Source organism: Colossoma macropomum, unplaced genomic scaffold (assembly GCF_904425465.1).
Source record: "Colossoma macropomum unplaced genomic scaffold, Colossoma_macropomum, whole genome shotgun sequence".
NCBI classification, from domain to species: Eukaryota; Metazoa; Chordata; class Actinopteri; order Characiformes; family Serrasalmidae; genus Colossoma; species Colossoma macropomum.
In genome coordinates this window covers 30,360,489-30,386,635 of record NW_023494791.1, presented here as the reverse complement: position 1 = coordinate 30,386,635, position 26,147 = coordinate 30,360,489, and the positions used below count along the sequence as shown (strand labels likewise).

The following is a 26,147-nucleotide window of genomic DNA, read 5'->3' as shown; positions in this document are numbered from 1 at the left end:
CCCGACCACTCCTGAGTCGCCGGACAGTTGTCCAGAACCTCCTCGAGGCCGACCGAAAGTCTTTTTCCATGGCCTCACCAAACTCCTCCCACGCCCTGGATTTTGCTTCTGCCACCGTTGCAGCTGCCACCTTTTTTGCATGTCGGTACCTATCTGCTGAATCGGGAGTCCTTCGGGCCATCCAGTCCCTAAAGGCCTCTTTCTTCAGCTTGATGGCCTCCCTCACCACCGGTGTCCACCAGGGGGTTCTTGGGTTACCACCATGACAGGCACCAACAAGCTTTTGGCCACAGCTGAGCCTGGCAGCTTCCACAATGGAGGTTTTGAACAGGGTCCATTCAGACTCTATGTCCCCTACCTCCTCCGGGACATGAGAAAAGCTCTCCCGGAGGTGGGAGTTAAAATCATTCCGAACAGGGGCCTCCGACAGTCGTTCCCAGCACACCCTCACTATTCGCTTGGGCCTACCGGGTCTAACCCTCAGTCTTCCCTGCCATCTGATCCAACTCACCACCAGATGGTGATCAGTTGACAGCTCAGCACCTCTCTTCACCCGAGTGTCCAGAACATATGGTCCCAAGTCAGATGAAACGACAACAAAGTCGATCATTGACCTTTGACCCAAGGAGCTCTGGTACCATGTACACTTATGAACATCCTTGTGTTCGAACTTGGTGTTCGTTATGGACAATCCATGCCTGGCACAGAAGTCCAATAACAATTCACCATTCGGGTTTAGATCGGGCAGGCCGTTCTTCCCAATCACGCCTCTCCAGGTCTCCCAGTCATTGCCAACATGAGCATTGAAGTCTCCCAGTAAGACTATGGAGTCTGTAGTCGGGACCCTTTCCAGAACCCCGCCCACTTGCTCCAAGAAGGCCGAATACTCCGACCTGTTGTTTGGTGCATAAGCACACACAACAGTCAGAGTTTTCCTCTCTGTGATTTTAATACGCATTGAGGCGCCCCTCTCGTGCACCGGGACAAACTCCAACTGTACTGCCGCCAGCCGGGGACTCGTGAGTATCCCCACACCCGCCCGGCGCCTCTCACCTTGTGCAACCCCGGAGTAGGAGAGGGACCAACCCCTATCCAGGAGTTTGGTTCCAGAGCCGATACTGTGGGTGGAGGTGAGCCCAACTATATCTAGTTGGTACCTCTCAACCTCCCGCACAAGCTCCGGCTCCTTCCCCCCCAGTGAGGTTACATTCCACGTACCAAGAGCCAGTTTCTGCCGCAGGGGCCTAGGCCACCAAGGGCCCCCCTGCAATCTCCCACTGCCTGTACGGCACTGCACCACTCCCCCATGCTGGACCTTGCGGGTGGTGGGCCCACATGGTCCCCCCACGTTGCCTCTTCGGGCTGAGCCCGGCCGGGTTACGTGGGCTGCCCGGCCACCAGGCGCTCGCCGAGGGACGCTACCCCCAGGCCTAGCTCCAGGGGTAGGTCCCGGTGACCCTCTCCAGGGCAGGGTACACAATGTTCTATGCCCGTTTTTCATGGAGGTTTTTGGATCGAGTTAGTCTGGGTCTTCACTCCAGACCTGTTCGCCCTGGGAGACCCTACCAGGAGCATGTTGCTCCCAACGACTTAGCTCTGAAGATCCCTAGACCACACAAGCCCTTCCGCCACGACAAGGCCCCGATCCAGGAAGGGATCGCTTAAAATAAATGCTGGAAATAAAAAAACTATAGTGTATGGTGGCCATATGTGAAAAAAGAGCTGACAGAAGGAGAAAGTCCCCTATGGAAGAGATAACCATATGAGAAAATCAATCTGAAGTCCTTAAAATAAAAATGTAACATACATGACACACATGTCATGTTTGTCATCGGGGATTCCAGCCAACCAGGGTGATGCTCTGATGTCTCAAAGGTGTGTTGTAGCTTGTGCATCAGATGAAGAGCAACCGAAGTACCTGACTGACCAGAAACCACAGCCACCATGCTCCAACGATGTTTTACTGTCATGTGATATGGTGATGTTCTGCATTGCTGGCTGAAGTCGGACAAAATGTCTAACCAGCATGCATCATGTTTAGTCAGCTCTGTGCAGGGCTGCATTAAGTCATACACAATCATAGTCATGAATGGCGGGACTTTCATATGACCTTTCAAACCTAACGACCTTTCATATGTCACCGCCCATGAAATGTTAGTACATGTTTTAGTTCATGTTCCTGGTCATATTAAGCACAATTCATCTTCTCATTTAAAAGACTTAAAAGAATTTAAAAGAAAGTTAACCAATTACATCACGTTTCCCCACCTATTATCATTTGTTGTCATTTCCACCTGCCCACAATAGCTACACTTTTAAAAAAGATGGTGCTTCAAGGGTTCTTGAGTAAAGATATAGTAATCTATATAGAAATATGAACTCTCAAAGAACCCTTTACATGATTAAACATATCATGAAAGAGTTACTCAGATTGATGAAGAATGTGCTATGGATGGTTAGCTACAATGAAGCGGACTTATTGGTTGTCAGCTTCACAATAGCAATATGTCTCTGTGACATAATGCTTGCTAGCTGCCTAACTGTCCCCTAACCTGAACTACGCCATTAGCTCACTCTATTCCAAAATTCTGGGCAGCACAATTACAGCAGGAGGTGTAAGGCTCCTTTCCTAGAAACAAAAAGAGAAAATAATGATGCAATTTTCTGCAGTACATATATATATATATATATATATATATATATATATATATATATATATATATATATATATATATATATATATATATATAAAATGGAAAAAGGAACTGGAACTAAGGGGTCTAGGCCAACCCCTGAAAAACAACTACATAGCACTATCCCTCCTCCACCAAACTATACATTTGGCACAGTGCAGTCAGGCAGGTAACGTTCTCCTGGCATTTGCCAAACCCAGACTCGTCCATCAGACTGCCAGATGTCCATCAGACTGCCATGCTTCACATCACAATGCACAGGAAGCAGCATGAGTACAGATGAGACTGCTCACTACCATAAGATTCACACAGCTCTCCTTTAAATAAACAAATTTAATTAAACTCCCAAACTTCCAATCACTTCCATGGCCACAGGTGTATAAAACCAAGCACCTAGGCATGCAGACTGCTTCTACACACACTTGTGAAAGAATGGGTCGCTCTCAGGAGCTCAGTGATTCCAGCATGGTACCGTGATAGGACACCACCTGTGCAACAAGTCCAGTCGTGAAATTTCCTCGCTACTAAATATTCCACAGTCAACTGTCAGTGGTATTATAACAAAGTGGAAGCGAATGGGAATGACAGCAACTCAGCCAAGAAGTGGTAGGCCATGTAAAATGACAGAGTGGGGTCAGTGGATGCTGAAGCGCATAGTGCGCAGAGGTCGCCAACTTTCTGCAAAGTCAATCGCTACAGACCTCCAAACTTCATGTGGCCTTCAGATTAGCTCAAGAACAGTGCGTAGAGAGCTTCATGGAATGGGTTTCCATGGATGAGCAGCTGCATCCAAGCCTTACGTCACCAAGCACAATGCAAAGCGTCGAATTCAGTGGTGTAAAGCGCCGCCACTGTACTCTAGAGCAGTGGAGACGTGTTCTCTGGAGTGATGAATCACGCTTCTCCGTTTGGCCATTGCCAGGAGAATGGTACTTGTCTGACTGCATTGTGCCAAGTGTAAAGTTTGGTGGAGGAGGGATTTTGGACAATTTCATGCTCCCAACTTTGTGGGAACAGTTTGGGGATGGCCCCTTCCTGTTCCAACATGACTGCGCACCAGTGCACAAAGCAAGGTCCATAAAGACATGGATGAGCAAGTTTGGTGTGGAAAAACTTGACTGGCCTGCACAGAGTCCTGTCCTCAACCCGATAGAACACCTTTTGGATGAATTAGAGTGGAGACTGTGAGCCAGGCCTTCTCGTCCAACATCAGTGTTCACAAATCACAAATGCGCTTCTGGAAGAATGGTCAAAAATTCCCATTAACACACTCCTGAACCTTGTGGAAGGCGTTCCCAGAAGAGTTGAAGCTGTTATAGCTGCAAAGGGTGGGCCGACATCATATTAAACCCTACAGATTAAGAATGGGATGTCACTCAAGTTCATATGCATGTGAAGGCAGACGAGCGAATACTTTTGGCAATATAGTGTAGCTAGCAAGCTAGAATGCTAAACAGCTAGAGTGAGAGATGGTTACTAACTTTAGCTGGTACAAGCCATAGTCAACTATATTGCAAAGCAAGGGGTCGATGATCTATTAACCACTTCAGCAGCACACCATTCATCAACCCTTCAGCACTGAGGTGCACAGAGTGCTGTGTGCATCTGTAGCTACTGCTGCAAACCGATTTCATCCCACAGGGAAAGGGGGTGTGTGACTTTTTGAAGTATGATCTATGACCCACTTAGAAGAATACATTTGACTCATAATATAAAATGACTGTAACTACATATTGTAAATACAACCCCATTTCCAAAAAAGTTGGGATGCTATGTAAAATTCAATGATGTGCAAATCATTTAAACCCTATATTTCATTGAAAATGCTTCAAAGACAACATATCAAATGTTGAAACTGAGAAATTTTATTGTTTTTTTTTAATATTTGCCCATTTTGAATTTGATGCCAGCAACACGTTCCAAAAAAGTTGGGACAAGGACAAGGAAAGGCTGGTAAAGTTGTGTAATGCTAAAAAAACATCCAGAGGTTAATTGGCAACAGGTCAGTAACATGATTGAGTACAAAAAGAGCTTCCCAGAGAGTCTTTCAGAAGTAAAGATGAGGAGGGGTTCACCACTCTGTGAAAGACTGCACAATCAAATTGCAAAGTACAAAGGGCAATAATTCAAGAATAACGTTTTTCAACATAAAATAGCAAAGAACTTTTGTTTTTCATCATCTACAGTGCATAATATCATTAAAGGATTCAGAGAATCTGGAGAAACCTCTGTATGCATAGGGGTGCATTAGAGCGCATGGCATGGGTGACGTGCACATCTGTGATATATACATGTTTTGGCAACATATGCTGCCATCCAGACAACATCTTTTTCAGGGAAGGCCTTGATTATTTCTGCAAGACAATGTCAAACCACATTCTGCATGTATTACAACAGCATGGCTCTGTATTAAAAGAGTCCGGGCTAAACTGGCCTGCTTGCAGTCCAGACCTGTCACCACTGTCACCATTTGGTACATTAAATAATGTACCAATAAACAAAAAATACAACAAAGAAGACCCTGAACGGTTGAGCAGCTAAAATCCTATGTTAAGCAAAAATGGGAAAACATTTCACTTTCAAAACAATAGCAGTTGGTCTCCTCAGTTCCCAAACGCTTACAGAGTGTTTTTAAAAGAAGAGGTGATGAAACACAGTGGTAAACATACCCCCATCCCAACTCTTTTGGAATGTGTTGTTGGCATCAATTTCAAAATGGGCATATATTTTTCCAAAAACAATCAAATTTCTCAGTTTCAACATTTGATTTGTTGTCTTTGTACTATTTTCAATGAAATACAGGGTTTAAATGATTTGCATATCATTGAATTTTGTTTTTATTTATATTTTGCACAGCATCCCAACGTTTTTGAAAATGGGGTTGTAATTATAGTAGAAAAAATAAAATAAAGCTATAAAAAATACAGATATCAAAAACCTGATGAGGCACCCAGCTTGAATGGGCATGACGGTCCTGGTGTGACATAATTATATTGTAGTGTTGAAGTAGAGTAAGACACAAGAGAGGCCGTGATATCCACAACGAGAAGAGCTTTTATTAAACACCAGGCAGAAAGGTACATAGCACTGAACTCGCAGGGGACATAAACACTAGCCACAGGCTACCAACCCCAGGACAGTTATGGTGACCACCCCCCAACACAAAACCCAAACTCCCAGGCACAATAAACCACAAATAACATACAACACATCTTTACACTAACAAACAACTACATTTAAACCACATCAATGTTCCCATAGTGGGGGGACACATGGTAGGCACATGCCTACCATGCCTCTCCGCGCATGGGTGCTTGCATGGCCATGCCTCCTGCGCTTCTCGGAGGCAGTGCCAGCCGGTAGGAGGATCCCTACATTATTACATTCATACAATAATTTATTGTTTTAGCAGATGCACCCAGTAAAGTATCTCTTTACATCAAAGCGTCAAACTGCACACAACATGATTAGATTGATTTAATGATGTGGATTATTTTTCTCCTGGATGATATGCGTCTATCTCAAATCAGCTCATTTTCTCATCCAAGCATTCCTCAAATTTAATTAGCTTGAATTTTAGAGCGCCCTTCTGAGTGCTTTTCCGCCACCGATCCCACACATCTGACCTGGGGTTAATCGAGGACTGGTGGGGTTTCGGAGTTTGGATTGCTGCCCTTTACCTTTCTCTCCCAGCTCCGCTGACAGGAGAGGAAGCTATTACCCCAGTCTATCTTGCCACTCGCTAATTAAAGGGGCAGGATATTGTGTTTGTCAGGAGGGGGGGTGGGTGGGGGAGTTGGGGTCACACAGTTAAGAACAATTTTATCAGGAATGTTTGGCATTTGTAACAGCATGCACTTTTTTTCAACTGCCACATGCATTCACCGTGACTGGAGTGGCTAAAGACCTTGAGCATATTTTCCTTCTGATGGGGACTTTATTCACATTTAAGCAGAATAGTAAATCTCGTGGTCTTCATGACTCTATCAATACAATGAAAAAAGAACCAAGGTGAATTTCACAAGAAAGAAGCAAATGAAAAGCTCTAGAATAGATTGATCTGCCCTCCACTCCGCACACAGAATTAATCGATCTGGGTTTGCTTTCGTCAAGCAGCGATTGCAGCTGCAGCCGGCTGCAGACTGGTTTGGTGAGAGATATGTTTCATCACAGCAATGAGAAAGTGTGAGAATACGCCTGCAGAGTAGGTTGAATTCAAACTCTTCTTCTGGTAAAAAACATGTTCGTATGAAAACCGTCTTCTTGTGAAAACCACTTTCTTGCAAAAACCACCCTGTGGTGAACACCATCTTCTTGCGTTTTTAATGGTGGTGAAGAGAAAATAACAGAGAGATACATGACATACACCACACTGTCAAGGCTCTATGGTTTGAATCAGCTTCATAAGTGATGTCAACCATCAAGCACTCGTTATCTGTTTAAAGCTGGCTCTGTAAATGCTCTTTACCTGAGTCAAGTGTCTCAGCAATGGCCTTGGAAGCAAATGAATTTTTAATTTCTGTCATAAAAATGGCATTAAACATCTCCAAACGATCTCTCTGCTGTGTGCATATGCGTGTGGTATAACTACTTGGTGGGCATGATGCCAGTCACACTAGGCTTATGGCATAAGAGGGCCAGTTTAAATCTTTACTGGGCCCCTCATATAGATATTGACACAACTGTACACCCATGACTCATATAATGTCTTAACACTACATAGCTTTGATGTCTGTTTTCGTTATGCTTTTCATCCATTCTCAGTTCATTTTGTATTGGGGGCATACATTTTTATGGGGCCCATAAGATTCTGGCTACAGCACAGTGTGTATGTGTGCAGGTAACAATGAGACACAAAGACACTGTTTACAAATACAGGAGAATGAGCCGCAGCAAATTCAGTGTGTGTGAGCAGGGAATTATGAGACACACACAGTGGGTGTGTGAAAAGAACAGAGGAATGTGGTGCAGCAAATTCAGAGTCATTGTGCGATTGTGTGTATATGTGTAAGTGGGTGCATATGTGTGTGTGTGTGTGTGTGTGTGATCATGCACATCACATGTGTGCTGTATGCTCAGACATGATCTCTGCTGGCAGGTCAAGGGTGAAAATGAGACTATAGGATATTCTGTTTTCTTTCAGTCGACTGTGCAGCCTCACACTGAATCCTCAGCATGAATGTGAATTTATTTCAGATATTCAGCAGCAGATTCAACAGCTGCATGCGGCAACAGGTCTGAGGCCAGCTGTTCACAGCAGAAAAAGCAGCCCTGAATCAAGATGAGAGGACAGATGTGCTGTGTTTTCATGACATGATAGATTGCTCTATTTCGTTTCACCTGTCCATCCATCATCATAACGATTCATTAGAATACAGTTTATCACATTAATGCAAGATCACATTTACACTTCCCCCCTAACCCCAAATGTATTCATTCAGCCAAGACATGTTTGGTGTCTGAAGGGGAGCTACAAGACCAAGGTAGCAAACAAGTAATGAAAGCATATGAACACTAATTAGCATTGTGCAAACTGAAGGCCTAAATTATCTCATGCTTGCTTCAAACTATGTTGAGCGGTTAAGTAATCTCAGTCATCTATAAGGACACGAGAAAAAGGGCTAAAGATGACTGCTACTCCTGATTTAAGAAATACAACAGACTTTTGTCCAGTTTTATCAACAACAGTATGACACACATTTGCTGTGTCTCATTTACGGGGCTGCAACCTTTGAAGCTTTCATTTCTCGGCTGCATACTTTGTAAGCACCATCCCATTTCTTAAGAACACAGAAGATCCTTGAGATGCAGCCAAGAAATGCAGCCTTCTTATGGCAGAATTCTGAGGATGCATCAACATATCCTTCTCAGCCCTGAGTTCCTGTGAGCCACTGTGTCACAAGCTACGACAATAAAGGAGCAGAGCCTGTTCAAAGGGACTGCAGGAGAATTTGTTTCTAAATGTACGTTGCCCCCATTTGTTTATAAAAATTAGTATCAGTTTACCACATAAACAGCTGTAAAGGATGTTATGAATGAGCATCCTGCCATTATATGGACGACCAGGTATATTTTAGTAGTAATATGTGAAGTTGTCAATTAAAGTATGTATGGTAAAGGGTTAATATTTTAGCTAGACAACAAACAGCTAGGGAGGTACAGTTACAGCTGAACCCCAAACATAGCTCTTAATAAAAATACAACAAGCGAAAGCAGCTAACGTTACTAGCCAAAGCTAAATTGGCAAACAGGAAACTCACTAATGTTAACTAATCTGATAGTTCAGGACTTCAACAATGATTTTGAAGTTTGTGCTAAATGTGCTTTGTGCTAAATCTCTTCACAGGTGTATAAATACTGCAGGCTGTGAATAGGGAAAAGTCTCATTTAATTTGTTCAATTTCAGTTTTTTTTAACAAGCTCTCTTTTTATTTACCTCGATAGCTGCCTTCCTCCTCTCACAGCTGATGGGGTGTCAGGAGTTATGACGCTTCTGCAGTTCTGAATCCTCTGCAGGTCGTATCATTTTGGGCTATGGAAGCAGACGAGGACCCTCCATAGACTGCTGCTACTAAGGACATTGCAAAGGACCTTTAAATGAGACCAATTGTCAAATACAACATAAGCAAACTTCTGACACGAAACATGTCTTGGCTCTTCGACTACATCTGAGGTTGGAAGAAATTTGTGGCTGAAACATCGCTTTAAAAATATGGTACTAATGAGAGTGTGGGGGATACTTTATTTCACTGCTTCATTTTCACTGTGTTCAGTTAGTTAGTTAGTTATTTCTGACATTGTGTAGCATACTTTTATCTATAAAACAAGGAAAAGAAAAACAGTAGCCCTTAGCCCAGAGTTCATAATATGTCTAAAACCTTTCATGAGCACATAGTCTAGGAATATAAACTATATGCAAATGCATAAATATTGGTTTGTTTATCACAACAAAAATGTTCACTGGGTAATAAGCTGTAACAGTCTTCTTATGGTTAACTAAAACACTCAGGTTTCACTATAATGGAAATGGCAATTATAATTGGTCCTGTTTGGCTGTCCATTTGTTTGTGTTTATAGGCCAGTGCTTGTGCAGTTAGGAACAGTTTTTTAAAAAAAAACAGGAGGCCTGAACTTTATGAAAAAATCATGGGGTAATGGTCGAGCAGTTCACGAGCACAAATGGAAGTGCATGCCCTGCATACCCAGATGCTACACCGCTGGTCTGTACTTTTGTCTATTTTTATAAACAATATTAAGCCATTCAGTTTTAGAAATGACACAAGGCCTATTTAAGATTACCTAACCGCTCAATGCTATTTGAGGCATGTATTTGATTATCTAGGCATGCAGTTAACTAACAGGTGACTGTAAATGTATCTTCCAGCTCAAAACAGAAGAAAAAGATCCATTAATCATTTCATATTAACACATTAAAAATCAGTCAGTAACACTCAAAACTATCATGCACTAATGGGAATTCTCTTCTGAAGCTCTTTAGAGGACTCTCATGTCGTTGTGAGCTGCTTTTGAGTGACATAGTGATGCACGAACTTGCTGGAAGTAAGTCAGAGTCGTGTAGCTGACTAATGAGGTGGAGAAATTAACAGAGGGTGAGGAGCAGTGCCAGAATGCTGGCTCTAACATATCGTCTGATGTGCTGAGAGAGAGAGAGATTGTGTGTTTCTCACTTACATAGTCTGCCTGTAAGTTTTGATGCACTGCTGAAGTCTTATGAAGCTGTCAGTTTGCTAGTCATGTTTCAGATTGCTTAACTGAAAACCTTCTTGTATGATTTCTTCTAAATCCTCCCACAAAAATGACATAAAAAACAAACAGTATTTCTCAACAGTGTGGCTTTTCACATGCACACAAAATAACTAGCATTTGAAATTCTTAATGTAATTTATAAATGTTTGCAGTTTCACAAAATACAGTTCAGTGTTACACTCTTCAAAAACATGGTTCTTTAATAAAGACAGTGGTTCTGTATAGAATCTTGAACACTCAAAGAACCATTAGCATCCTTAAATGGTTCTTTGCATGGTGAAATGGTTCTTCAGATTGATGGAGAATGTTTGTATGTGGTTCTATATAGAACCTTTTTGAAAATTATTCAATAGAGCAACAAAAGGGCCAAGCTTGAAACAACCGAATATGTAACTGTAATGCTGAACATGAGCTGATCACACAAAGCTAGTGAGTCTGTCTGGTCTCAAATGGGAATTTCACTTATTCATCACAATCTCTGTACGATTAAACAGTTGAGATATAAACAAACTCATTCAGAGTAGTTTGTTGTGAAATAGTTAATTGCAGAGAAACTTACAGATTCAGAATTGTTCACAGTGGTGATGATAGGAACCAGACATCTAAAGAATTTAATGTCACTTTAAGCTACTTCATTGGTGATTTTGGAGACTAAATAAAATAGTTATATATGTGTTGCAGACATCACGACTCCTGGTTCCTATCACCACTGTAAAGAGTCAGTTTTCAACTGAAACCGTTTTCAATTATCTCTGCATGTAGTGCAGCAGCTAACCCTGAAAAAAGTATCACTTTGAGTTTACACATGATGATATGTACACATGATTAAAATGTATTACATTAATACAGCAAAAGTAACTGAATGACAGTAATTATGTTTATGTTCTATATTTCATTGATGTGGAATGAATGTACACATTTGAGTAAAGCATTAGCATAGTTATGGGTTTAATAACACTGTAAAATTTAATTTTACAGTGTTATGATTTTGGAAAAAGAAATCAATTACTCTGAAGTTCTAAATGAAAAAGGAGTAACAAGCCTTTTTTTTTGGAAATGGTCTTTTGGGAGCAAAAGTACAAGTGTCCAATATTAATAATTCTCAAGGAAAAAAAATAATAATACTTAAGTACAACACTGAAGTACAATTACTTTAGTATTCTGTCCCTCTGGCTACATTTTCTCATTAGGTTGAAAGAGATTTTTGCCAGCATTCTGTAAAGCTTGACCAACCTGGCAACAGTATGGGCGCAGCATGGGCAGGTCCGTTAGTGAAATCTAATTTGTTGGTTTCACTCATATTTCGAGTCTTCTGTACACTCTGCATTGCTGTTGGTCTTCCTTTCCTTCGTTTCCATGGCAAAGCTTGGTTTTCCAATGCTTCATGATTGCTTATGTCTTTTTGCGGATGGTGGACCTCGCCAGATATCTGCTTTGACACCAAGCCAGAAAAGCTCAAAAAAACGAGACGCTATTGCGCTGAGTTGCTAGGAATCAATACAGCGTCAATGTGTTCATTTCATGTCTTCCTTAGCACCATCCATCTCCCTCCGAATAGGTTGTAACCCATTTGGTCAAGTGTGTCTGGTGTGTGTGCGTTTTATGATGACATATACTGGCTACAGAGATGGTTAGAAAACAATTGATTCCCAAATGTCAAGCCCGCAGTGCCGTGCTGCGCTGTCACAATTTCTTTTGTATGATAGTGTTTTACTTCAAGGCTACCAGCTCTGCTCATTATTATCTCGCAGCCGTGGTCAAAGGCAGCAAGTACGCTTTCACAATGGGACTGTTCTCAGGTTTGTTTCTTCCTCCTTCCTACTGTTTCCTTCCCAACTGAAATATTCCTTTACTCTCACTACACTCCATTATCTTATCATTTTTTTTCCTCTTCTTTCTTCTTTTCGTGAGGAATTTGATGATGGAGACATTTAGTGTACAACTTGATTGAACCTTACCAGGTGGAACACTAGTGCATCTGTGTTAAATGAATGACTCTTGTCACACGGTTCTCAACTCTGCACGGTGGCTAGAGCTTATTTACTCTAGCAGAGACAAAGAGAGAGAGAGAGAGAGAGAGAGAGAGAGAGAGAGAGAGAGAGAGAGAGAGAGATTCATCTGTACTACAGAAAGAAAAATTGTATTACAGATGCAGTGAGAGATTGATTTCTGTAAGACAAAGAATAGAGAGAAAGAGAATTATTAAATATTTGCAGGGAATAATTGAGATGAGGAAGAAAAGGTAGGCTGGAGAGAAAGATAATCAGTCACAGTCAAATAAAAGATGTGAGGAGGGAAATAAAGGACATAAAGTAATCTTAAGGACAGTAAAGGACAGAAAACACAGCAGTGAAATGTGAGCAGGCCATATTGTCATTATGCACTGCACTTGAAAAACACCCCTCCACACCCACACATAGAAGCATGGACTGAATTTCAATCATACAGTGGGTGATGTGAGACATGCGTCTGTCCCTCTATCTGTGCTTTAGTGATTGTAGCGAAGGTTTTGATTCATTTAGAACTGGTGTTGGAAGCAGATGCTCCATGTATTAGATCCAGTGTACAAATCAGAATTATTTTACACTATTGCTGATTACTTGTGTCGTATTCTGGTGTGTAAACTGATGAACCGGTGAAATTATCAGCCATTACTTTAAAGCTTTAAATCTAAGAAGCTTCAGGTTTTTTGGCACTTGGTCTCAACCCCATTGAAGTTTTGCTTTTTAAGATGCATTCTCAGCAGCAGTTGAATGACATGTATAAACAAAAAGTAAAGTAGACTTGTTTGTTTAAGATCAGAATAGATTTTGAAGCTGATTTTGAAAAGTATTTTCAAAGTACGTTCCGAGGTGGTCAGAGACGAATCCTGACCAACTTTAACACAGGTGTAAATGGAATGTGTTTTTGTTTCCTAATACAATTACATGAGCGGAAATGCATTTGTCAAGCAGCTGAGTAGCAGGTGAGAGAATAAACAATGAGACAAAAGATGGAGGACAGGCGAGGTTGGCGTTCGCCCCAAACCAACAGCCTTCATGCAGTCCAGGCTGATGAAAGTGTGCAAGCCAAGCTTGTCCACTTGCATCGTAACGAGGAAGAAAGTAAACAAGTAAAACGGAAATGACGTATGTGTTGACGTGCTTTATATAGGGGGAAAGTACAATCAGATCTCATCTGGTCAAACCGGGGACATATTGTAGTAAAAAGTGTAAATGGAATGAGTCTGTTTGTGTTACTTTAACACAAAATGTGTTAGAGCAGGTAACACGGGCAGGTGTTTTGTAATTTAAGACGTTTTAGAGCCTTTTAGCGTGTATAAATCCACACACATCCAAGAGTTAAAATGAACATATTTTGCTTTCAACCAAGCCGTCAGTTCACTCTGGATATTTGACCCCTTAAAATTCCAGGCTTATTTCATAATAAGGCTTGTTATTCACAAACTATATGGATTTCAATGCAAATTAGCTGATTTATTCTTAGGTCATAGAAGTGTGTAATAAAAATGCCAGCAGGCCCTGGACCTGTAAGGGGCTAAACATTCCTACCATTAACCTACACTGTGACTGCTAAACGATATTAAACAATCCAAGAACAGAATGTATAGCTCTTAAGAAGTATGTGGAGTGTCTTCAGTGAAATAGGAGGCTCATGTAATGTGCTGCTGATTCTATAGCAGATAAGACTCCCTGTTGTCCTGCAGTAGCTCTCTATGGTCAAATATATGTTGGCTGTGTCCTTTCAGCATGTAGGGCGATGCAGTGTTCCCTGAAACAGTCTCTCAGTCTGTGTTCTTTGAGTGTGGTGAGCAGCAAGTGTGAGAATTTTCTATGCAGAGCAGTTTATGTGGTGCCACTTTCAGAGGTGATTGCAGTCATACCTAGAGAAAAAATATAAAAACTTCATAAAGGTGCAATGCATAGCAATCTTCAGTAATTACCACTGCTTCTTTAGAGATGGCCCCATGCTGCAAGTTCACATCACATGGTCTGATCTGATCTGCTTCTATTATATACAAGCTGACAGGGATGTGATGTAACAGAATACAAGTATTAGAAATATGTATTCAGAATACAAATTAAAGTATCTGCTTTCAGGCCAAGTTACATTTTGTAAAGGCAGTATTCAGAATATAGTTCATACTGTTTACTAGTTTATACTTTTTACATGTTGAGGAGAATACCTTTAGAATACTCACCCACTAAATTAAAAAAAAAAAAAACATATAATATTCAAAAGAAACACAATGAATGGTTATTTATGAACAATTTTAGAATCAGTGCACATGTAGCAAACATGCTTGATAGACAAATTCTAAAGAGGACCTCAATTTACAGCCTCTTTACAAACACTGAAATTCTTATGAAAGCCTGAGTAGACTGATAAATCAATGTGATGAACTAATCATTAATCTCAGTGTTAATGTGCTCTGCTAAAGCCTGAGTAGACTGATAAATCAACATGATTTTTCACAAAATATATTAACTGAATAATTACATTAGGAGAACTGCCAACCAGTATCAGCAAGGAACAGTGAATTTAGAAAAAAAAAAGGTTTTCCCATCTGCCTTGCCAAGATATATTGTGTATGTATTCTTAATGTATTCTGAATACATTACATTTTTAATGTATTGTAATGAAATACATTTATTTTTAATACATTTGGGACAGTGTATTCAGAATTCAGCCATCACTATTTTTTCAAAGTATTTTTCCCAACCCTTGCTAGCTGCTGTCACCTAGAGCAATAGGGGGCTGGTATGGATGCACTAAGCAAGGGAAGTTTATTTATATAGCACATTTTGAATGCAATAGCAATTCAATGGGCTTTTCAAAAATAAAAGCAAAAAGAACATTGAAAGGAAAATACAAGACAAGGTGCTTAAAGGTGAAAAACAATAAAAATAAAATAGGTAATGTCAGTGCTGGAGTGGCACTTCTTTTCAGGCCATAAGTTACATAATGCAGACCAGCCCACCACAAACTCTATATCTCCTCCTGCACACACACACATACATACACACACACACACACACACACACACACACACACCCAGACACAAACACAGGATTCATGCAAAATATTTTTTTAACTGTTTCATGTTTATTATTTATATGCTACACTGAGATAACCAAAGTGGCTATTATGTGACAATCATGACAGTCAACAAACTAATGCTAACCCAGTAAGTTAAGGTCCTTCAACATTTCTCACTTTCTGCCTGCTCTGATGTGTCCTTATCCTTTTAAGTAGCTTTTCATTGTCTTCACAGTTCCACTTTGTTTTTTTTTAGTTTTTTTTTGCAGTTCTTCTGCAAATCTGCAGACAGGGGTTGTGCCACTTGAGGTGGGGGCTGCTTATAAAACCCCTAAATTACTACAGATATACACTTGGATGTAAAATGTATAGTTTATTTGAGCATTTATTTGCTTATATGTGTGAGTTTATACATTAGATGACCCAGCCCAAACTCTACTGGCACACCAGCAATTCTCCAGACTATCCCGGTTATCCACTCTGGCATTGAGTCGTAGTACTTAAGTCTTTTCTAGCACCCTAAGTGAGGAAGATTACCAGCTGTAATGTATCAGTCAGTCCACTCAACCTCCAGAGAGTTGACTAAAACTTGGATAACAGTTCTACTCAAGTCTCACTTTTCCTTGCTCTAACACACCTTCATTGACCAGTAACCAAGCTCTTCTTTATGTCGAGTCAATTTTTTACTGTTCAAATGTAATTGCATAATACTAGCATTTAAAGCATTTAAAATTTTGAGTGTGATAGTTGGTCTATGTTGTATTGTCATTGTCCGTGCTCAGTCATATTGTTAAGCTTTGGAAAGTCATCTTTAACTTTTTACTTTGGATTACATGCACATGTGCATGTGTGCCAGGCTCTGTGTTCCTGTGTTTGTACTGGAAGCACAAGTAGGCCAGTGTATGCTCACCATTTCAGTATATAAGAGCTATATTCTACTGCTACCATGCTGTATCAATAATATATGTCCGTTTCAGTGCATGCAGCAAACAGTTTACCTTCTGTTTTGACAGGCTTGAGTCGGCATTCCTGGACAACAATAACGTTTCACGTGGTATGGATAGAAAGTTTATAATTCACACTTTCTATTGAATTTTTCTGCTTGGTTCAATGAGCTATGAGTGAGACATAATTAAAATAAAATTACCTGCTTTTGTTATTGTTTGCTGCCAATAATTGCAGGTTAAAAGAGTCAGATGTGTTGGAGATCATTCAAGCCTGCAGGTCAGCAGATTCCTTTAACTAGGACTCAGTACTATTGACCCTCTGCATCTCTACCTCATCACAATTAACTCGAGGTTCACTGGCTGTAGAGTATGTACACAACAAAGTCCCTACTGGTGAATTAACATCTGCAGGTACAAATGAACACTGTAGGCATTAAATCAACTCTGGAGATCGTGCTTTTAACTAGTACAATTATAGACACAGCAATGATGTAGAATTTATGATTTCAGTTTGCTGGAAGTGTAGACTACTCTTATAGAATCTGGTATTTGGAGTGCACTGTATGTTTTTATGTGTTCTGCCTAATTGCAGAGGGATTTGTGGCTAGGATGAGCAAGTATCAGGCATTACTGAAATCAGTGGAGCCAGTACAGGCCACTGTGGTTGGTTCTCTACAGCTGTTGCTACAGGTCTGCATTATAAATAATGTCTTTATTCCATTCCACATTATATATTGTCACGGTAATGTCAAAACTCTGTCATTTTTCTATGTATTTATTTATTTATTTATATTATTTTGTTTTATTTTATTTTATAACACCAGCTGTCATTTGCAATGTTTAACCGTTTAATAATGAATTCACCAATAGTAATGGTCCATAATCTCTAGGAATAAAAGCTCTTTACATTGAAATACATTAAAAGAAAATCTCTTCTGTTTTCCAAAACAATTATACATAATTCAGTCACTGAAGTTGTTTAAAATGCTACAATGTGAAAAAAACTACCAATTGAACCTACATATTTAATACAATAGCTGTATATCTGAAATAAACTAAAACATTTTTTGTGCGTTATTTTGGCCTGCATGTACCCCTCTGCCAAGAATGTATTCAAAAAAGGTTTTAGCTTAAAGCTTCATCATAAAACAGTGAGTCTGTTTACATGCACTTAATAATCTGATAACTGCAGAAAATTGGATTGTGTCAGTAATTTGTTCAGCACATTTACATGCACTTGGGTAATCAGATAATGGGAAAACTCTGGGTCAACATGAGTCAGGCAGTAATCGGATTTCTGCTTTGCAACCAGCCTACAAACTCAGAATAAGACGTGATGTAAATGCAACGTAAACTTATGTCGCAGCTTTTTTTCAAAGACTGGGTTTCCATTCAAACATTTCGCAAACATTATACGCATTTACAAAATTTTCTCAAAAAAAAGCTAATTAAGTCATGTTTCCATCCAATGCAGTTATGTAAAGACACTATGGATGAGGTAGGCTACCATGATTAAGGGCTGCATTGAAACGAACAAGATGGAAGAGATTGAATTTGTTTTTTGGCTTAACTAGAATGATACAGCTTTTGCAATCTTTACATGATTGTTTGCAGCTCAGAGACAGAGGCTGGATGAGAAGTGGCTCATCTAATGAGGGCTGAAATCTCCATGCTACCCAAATGATGTCCACCTTGCATCTGGGAATGCAAATGTACCAGACAATTCTGGAATTTCTCACTTTTGGCTTGATTAGTCATTGTTTATTTGAAAAATGCTTTTCCATCAGCCTTTTTCACATTTTGGCTTTAGCAAGATTCTAACTTTTCCATTTTGTCCTAGCATAAACTCTTTTTGCGATTAATTTTTTCTAATTTCTGCCTTTTTCCATTCAGGTTTTGTTTTGCACATTTTCAAAATTTACAAAAAAACTTGTGGATGGAAAATCTACTTTTAAATCACTTTACCTGAAAATTTGAATATACATCATCTAAAAGATGAAGAATCGTTTGTTTCGTCAAGCACGTTGTTGGTTTCAACGCAGCTTCAAAATTACTTTGTTGCCGTCTCGTGGGTGCTTTGTTAAACACTGCTTGATGTTTCGGGGATGGCAGTCTGTTTTTGCACATGCATTGACTATGAAAACGAAAGAAATCAGAGCAAGGGTATACATGCACTGAAAACCCCGATTACTGAGCTAAAATCCAGCTCTCTTTGTTGGATTTCTTAATCAGATTTCTAGGCCTTAATCTGACTTAAGACATTGAAGTATGCTGTTCACATGACCACGTCAATAATCAGATAAATGTAGAAATCCAATAATGATCATATTATCGCTGTGCATGGAAACATAATCAATGTCTCAGACATCAGCCAACGGGATTGTAACATGTTTGTAATTTTATGCAATAGCTTCCTGTGAGGTAACTTTCAAAGGCATTAAACACCTCCTATCACCACCACTGTAAATAATTCTGATGCGGTACATTTCTGTAGAATGACATGTTTCACATCAAGCCACTCTGAATGGCTTTATTTATAGCTTAACCATTTTTCTATGTAGAAGTAGCATTCCCCATTAAAGTCTGGACACAATACGTTTATCTGTACCCAACACCTTTATTGCATAAGCTCATGTGTAGTTGTAAGCTTTCGAATGTCATCACTATGTAGACCACCATACCAAAAACTCTTCAGTAAGGTTTTCAACAGCCATTTGCTAAATTGCATGGCCAGCTCTAATGGACAGTCTGCCTTTACCTGTACAATCATGAGGCTAGCTACACAAACACATGCAAAAGCTCCTCTGAAAGTGCATCTTATTATCAGTTACTGGGGAAATTGCTCCATTTCTATGTATTGTATTTTTGTTGCGCTCCACTTGCTGGTGAAAGCGACAGGAAAAAAGCCCATCTATTGTGACCACCTACTCATATCGTCTCCCATTTTGTTGAATCCATTCTGCAGGATGTGATAGGCAGCCGGAAGACATTTAACACACAGCTACGGAAACTGTAGATAAATAAAAAACAAGTTTTATCTTCTAGACATGAGAAAGAAAAGCTGGAGAAGCTGCAGAAAGAAGTCAGTCAAACAGTAAGGCTCAATGAGGTTTCCAGTCTGTGGTGCTGTTTCATTCCTGCATTCACTTTCCTCCTATTATATTTGCACATTATTTAATTAATTAACACTATTAAGAAAAAGGTGCCCTAAAGGCATCTTTGAGTGACCCCACTGAAGAACCATTTTTGGTACATAAAGAACCATGTTTGAAATGAGATTTGTGAGTGTAAAGAAGCTTTTAAAGGTTTCTAGAACCTTTACATTTTGTGGAGGTTCTTTAAGCTGTCACACTCACATAACTCATTAACAAAGTGAGGACCATCTGTTAAAGGTTTACAGTTGCATACAAAAGTTTGACCAACCACTGGTCAAATTTTTGTTGATATTCTACATGAAAACAAGCAAATCCACTACAGGGAACAAACATAAATATGGCATTTTTCTGTAAATTGTAATGAGCATTTTCTATTAATTTATTTATTGAGCTTAACATGTTGGGAAAAAAGGTAACATGACTATAGGGTACTATTCATGACACCTACATAACCTTATCATGACAACTAACATAGTCCTACATAAATGTTTATAAATGCTCACTTTGATAGGTGTCATTTGTAATAAAGACTACTTTAGCTCAGAATTTGCACATGTAATCTTTATAGCGAATAACACCTATTGGACATAAGCGTATGTAGGTGTCACGTAGCCTCATAAACAGTACCATGCAGAAAAGTGTTACCAAAACACACATATATATATATATATATATATAGGCATTTTTTAAAATGTTCAATTCATGTTCAATTCAGAAAATAAACAGTAATTGAGCACTAAAATGTGCAGAAGCATGTTCTCTGTAAATTACATGTACTTTTTTTTGCATACACTTATATTTAGGGACCTAAAAGTGGTTTCTCTATGGCTTTACTCCAAAAAAACCCTTTTAACACTTCTTTTTAATGTAATAGGATTTTATTGCAAGTAATTTTCGACAATTTATGTTGGTTCATCATGAAATGTTCACACACTGTAAAGAACATCTGGCATTCATGGTGCAACAAAAATAACATGCACAATACCTGATTTGACCTGTGTTCACAGAGGTCACAGGAGAAGCTGTTTGACTCTCTCCACTTTTGAAAGCTTTGTAGTGCAAGATGAATGGTGAACATGGTGAAATCATGCTGTATCTCATGCTTGTCTCTATGGCAACAATGGGCTGAAAGTTCAGCGAAGCTCAGGTTATTCCTCTGAGTCATGTCCGTCACTGATGATGTCATGCGTCAGCTGCAGCCGCCGGTTCTCCTTGTTTGATAAGATCACACAAGTGACTCTTAATTGCATTCAGCATGCCAGTTTACATTTCAGTCTTGACAGAAGAATGACGTAATAAACACCTGATAGTGAAGATATCAGTGAATCTTTCTGAAATTGGCTGAGGGGCAGTGCACCATTTGTAAGATTAGGGAGATTTTAACTGATTAACTGAACGGTTACAGCTGATACCTTCTGTAATACGATGATCTTTGATCTAGGCTCAGGTTAGAGGGATGAGAAGAGCCTTTTGGCCTTTAGCGATCTGCACAGCAGATAAATGCCTGCCATACTGCATTTCTTTGGAAATACTTTTGCTATCTTTCACCTTTTCCTAGAAAGACTTTGACGGGTTTATTGGTAAACCTCTTTACAGACTGCTACGACTGGATCAGATCCTGCTGTGCACATAAAAGCCTTATCTTCTGAAGACCCCTGAGAATGAGTCCCACTGGGAACTGCTTACAGTTGTTTGAAGCTGCTGATAGAGATGCAAATTGCATTAAATTGTTTGGAAAATGTTATCTTATTGAACGCAATGCTCGCAGACCCGCAACGCAGCACTTACATGACATGCAATTCATTTTTCAACTCATAAAGAAGTTAAGATGAGCACAGATTGAGAGGTCATTCTTGGGTCACAGCTGTGGGTGTACTGCCAGCATTAAATATGCCAACAAATGTCTCTCTCTGACTCCTTCTTTTTCTCTCAAACAAGCATGAGTGACTGAGTTACCTCAAACATTCACTCAAGATGGGTTTAACTTTTTGTTTACAACAAGAATGAGAAGACACGTCACCAGCAAATAACTGTTTATTCAAATTTATTGTTTTAGATAATTGTATTTCATGATCTGACAGTTTTCCTCAGCGAGGCTTAGAATTTGATGCTCAACACTACTCAGTAAAATATTCATCAGGGATGCATAAACAGTACAATTCACTACAGCTTTTCATCTGTTGGGCTTTTGACGGAGATGTTTGTAGTGGCTTTGAGTGTCTGCTGCAGCATCACTAGGGATGAATAATGATTCAGGCAAGGCCTTTTTTTCTTTTATCCCTTTACAGCCTCTTCTCAATATCTTGGTGTGAATAGAAGCTCAACATGCAATTTAGACAAACGTAGGCATTTAAAGGATGGCATGTACCATAAAAGAAGAGATATTAAATGAGAATGCAGGGTTCCTGCAGTCACGGAGAATTTGATTATTTTGTCATCATCTTTTGCCAAATAACTCTTACATAACGGACAGCTTTCAGAGATGTAATTAAAAAAACATTGCTGCATTTCTGTGTGAAACTGACTGGCTCATTGACATTACTGATTACGTACGAAACCAGCTGCACCATTGACGGTCCTGATTTGGTGAAGCACATTGTTCTGAATGGGCTTTGAATAGACATTTTCTCTGATGTTGCCCTCCTTCAAGCTTCAAATTCAGACAGCATCTTGTGACCTTTCAACTCACCATCTCATGTACTTCAGCTCTAATAGACTGAGATGTCACTCTGTAGTGGCAGGGTCAGTGGGAGTTGCGTGTCTTGGCTGGGGTTCTTCTCCATTTGACTCTCTGACACTATGTCCCCTGTTCTTCTGATGAAAGAGGGCAGCAACTCAGGAACATTCTGCAATGAAGTTACTTTATTTAACCTCTCCAATGATCTGCACGGAAAGGGTGTTCAAGTTACTCTCAGGTTGTATGATGAGAGAAGAACACATTAGCTGCTCAAAATTACAACACATTAATCATAATCAGGAGACCTCCACTCCTCCCACCCTTCTAGAGGAGCTTAAGCGTTGGATTTGCAGTTGAAAACAATTCATCAGACCAGTTTCAGTCTTCCTGCCAACTCTAATCTGAAGATTTTACAAAACGAGGCTGATTTCAAACCGTGCTTTATGCTAGTTAAGATCAATGCCAGAAGCAGCGAAGAAAGAACCACAGTAGAGTGACCTTACACCGTGTTCATAGCAGTAAGTAGAAGTGTAATTCGTTTATTTTTTGAACATCGTCAAATGTGCTTGTGGCGACCGGTTGGTCATTTCCGAGATATCACAATAAGATGGGACAGAAAATTAAAAAAGAGCTCCATGCCCAAGAAGGCCAAGACATTTCAGAACATACAAAAAACAAAGATGATATGAAAAAAATGGTTTTGCCCTTTTGTAATGTATATCATACAGTGTTATATGCAACGCCATAGTACAACATGATACAACCAACAAGCGTGAGCACAGAAGAGCATCAGCAGATAGGAAAACAAATTCTGAAGAGCAGTAATGTCATATAAATACTTAGAACTGTTTAAGATCATATACAGTTTGAATTGAAGAAACAATGCAAATATCTCTTCTCATTAATGGCATTCTGTGGTAAAGAGTATCAGCAGCAATCCAGTGTGTTGATTAAAAGCACATGAGTTGACGGACAGTTACGGTAATGAAGCCCTGTTCTGCCAGGGCTTTGCTTCCTCAGGAGGTGCTTGGCAATAGTCAGCAAAGCCCACATCTCATCTGTCTTTCAGTGACATCCCTCTGCAGGGCGTGAGGCTCCCCTACTCCCTAACCAACAGTGTCCGTTTTGTTTCAGTCTCTTGGAGAGAAACAACATACAGTCACATAACTCATTTTTCCTTTTCCCTTTTTTATCACATCTTTCCGTTCAAAAAGGAAATGGCCTTTCATGTTACATAGCCCTCTAGTCCCAAAGAGAAAAGCCATATGTGCAAACTCATCATAAATATGTCTCTTGATAAGTCAGAAGTGCCTGTGGCTGTAATTAAGATTAGCCTGTTTCCGCAAATACAGTACAGTGCTGCCCGGTTTTAGGTGGGCGTTTTTGAAAGATCTTGCTACTGTAAGTACACACAGTCCACAGCAGCTGTCCTTAAAGAGGCCAGAGCCTTATACAATAAAACAGATTGTTATGAATATCTATGTTGTGGGAAGATTGTCAAGGCATAAATGCAGGGGGGGCAGTGGTGTCTGAATAGTGCTGCCGCAACGTGTACAAGAGACGTCTCTGTTTTCGTAAACATCCAATGGCTTTTTTTGTCTGTCACCTGAAATTGGTGCTCTTGTGTCACTAGGCTCCTCTAAAAAGACCTTTTCCAGGACTTGCAGAGGATCTTCTGGAACGCTCTGCGAAAATCCTGGTTAAAGATGGTGTAGATAACGGGGTTGAGGGAGCTGTTACAGTAGCCGATCCAAAAGAAGAACTTGAAGAGGGGCCTGGGGATCTCGCAGGGCTTCCGGCAGATTCCATACAGACTGTAGCTGAAGAAGAAGGGGAACCAGCAGACCACGAATACGCCCATGACCACCGCCAGCACGAAGGTGAAGCGCTTCTCTCTTGCTTGAGAGATCTTCTTCCTGGACATGGTATTCCTCCTCTTTCTCCTGGAGGAGAACAGGTCCAGGGACTTGCTGCTGGCGCGGGACTTGCGACTGGAGTGCTTGGAGCTAGAGCTGTTTTTGCGGCTGGCCCGGCGGTCTTTCCGGCTGGAGGTCGGCTCATGGTGCGGCCGCTTGGCCTTCTCGTCAGATGAACTGCTGTCGTCCAAGTCCACATCTGGATCCTCCTCTCCAGGCTTGGGCTCACTGGGACGTGGCGAGGCGCAGTGCCCGTTCTCCCGGCTCAAGTCGTCCTGGCTCAGGCCGTTCTCCAGGCGCGGTGCCTCGGCCCCACCCTCCGTGTCGTGGCGCTTCTCTGACATGCTCCGGGTGCGCGTCTTAGCCACCTGGTAGATCCGGACATAGACGAGGATCATGATGACGCAGGGAGCGAAGAAGGAGCCAATGCTCGAGTACAGGATGTACCACGTGTGGTCGTTCAGCTCGCACTGGGGCTTCACGTTTACCTCCTGGTCCTTCCGGTCCATAGAGATGAGCGGCGGAAAGGAGATCACGGCCGAGATCAGCCACACCACCACGATCATGCCTTTCAGTCTGCGAGGCGTCCGCTTCAGGTTGTACTCAACCGCCTGTGTCACGGACCAGTACCTGTCCAAGCTTATGGCGCACAAGTGCACAATGGATGACGTGCAGAAAAGAACGTCCAACGCCAAATAGATATCGCACCAAACTTTCCCGAATAGCCAGTAACCCATTAGTTCATTAGCTAAGGAGAAAGGCATTATCAGGGTGGCCACCAGGATGTCAGCACTGGCCAGGGACACGAGGAAAAGGTTTTGGGGTGGTTTGAGAGCTCTGCTCGTTAGAACAGCGATCACAACCAGCACATTCCCGACTATAGTAAACAAGATGAGGAAGCTTACCAGTCCTGCCAGTCCTATGATGGTGGGCAGGGAGTACTCACTCGTGGAGTTCCCAGAGGAACTGGAATTAAAACTGTCCACTTCTGTGGTTAAACTTAAGTTATCCATTTTGAAGAGCTCTTTGTTCGGAAACTCCTTTCTTGTAGCCTTTTTTTATTTAATGGCAGTGCAGGTTACATCTCTGGCGTCTCTTTTTGTTGGTTGTGGTGGCAGTTCTTCTCTCGTGTTCTTCTTCTTTTGGCCAGACTCTTAGTGTCATCCACATCCACCTCTCTCGCTCTGAGAATTCCTTATTATCCAAACCAGATCGTCATTCAATCACGGGCAAACAGAGCGTCCTGACCCGTGGACGGCTCGACGTGACCGTCACCGTCATTCTTCACACCAGCCTGCTCTGTTCCCCACGCGATATTCATTCGTCTCTCTCTTTCTCTCCCTCCCTCCCTCTCTCTCCCTCCTTCTCCCTCCCGCTCTCTCTGTCTCTCTCTCTCTCGGACTCGTTCTCTCTCTCTCGGACTCGTTCTCTCTCTCTCAGACTCGTTGCCCACGTGCTGCCCACGTTAAGGCAGCCGAGCTCCGCCCCGCCTGTGGAAAACCAAAAGGAATGAATAAATAACGGAAAAAAGGAAGAAAAAGCGGCTCTGACTCTGTTCGCGGCTTCACTGAAGCGCTGTCTGAGCTTCATCTTTGCGCTCTTTGCCTACAAGAGTTCTCAAACTGTTTTAAACCTGTATTAACAGAAAAAAGGTTTTAATGCTTTGTTACACACTAAAATGAAGGTGTTGCGAAGGTCAGCGTTGCGTCTCAGCTCTTCGCTGGATGTCACTGTTGTAACTCGAAGAAGAGGCTGTACCTTTTTCCCACCTATATTCCGACATTGTAACCAACTTTCGTTTTTGTGTAGTGTTTATTAAACATAATTCAATGTAATTCCCACCAGGGCAGGCGGGGATGTAGCTGTTGTATTTATTGTACTGTAGTGCAAATAAATAAATAAATAAACTTGAAATGATGATATTGATATTGATGATATGATATTTTTCCCAT

At 40.9% G+C, this 26,147-nt stretch overlaps 1 protein-coding gene across 1 annotated transcript; it reads right to left on the bottom strand.

Moving 5' to 3' along the window:
• Positions 1–23,750: 23,750 nt before the first annotated feature.
• adra2c (adrenoceptor alpha 2C) lies at positions 23,751–25,535 on the bottom strand. The gene has a single exon (XM_036573489.1). The coding sequence runs from the start codon at positions 25,206–25,208 to the stop codon at positions 23,919–23,921; it is 1,290 nt and encodes a 429-aa protein (XP_036429382.1). The 5' UTR covers positions 25,209–25,535; the 3' UTR covers positions 23,751–23,918.
• Positions 25,536–26,147: the final 612 nt, after the last annotated feature.

What these genes read in the sequence shown, in the direction of transcription:
- adra2c (XM_036573489.1), bottom strand. Translation starts at nt 25,208, where the DNA reads ATGGATAACTTAAGTTTAACCACAGAAGTGGACAGTTTTAATTCCAGT.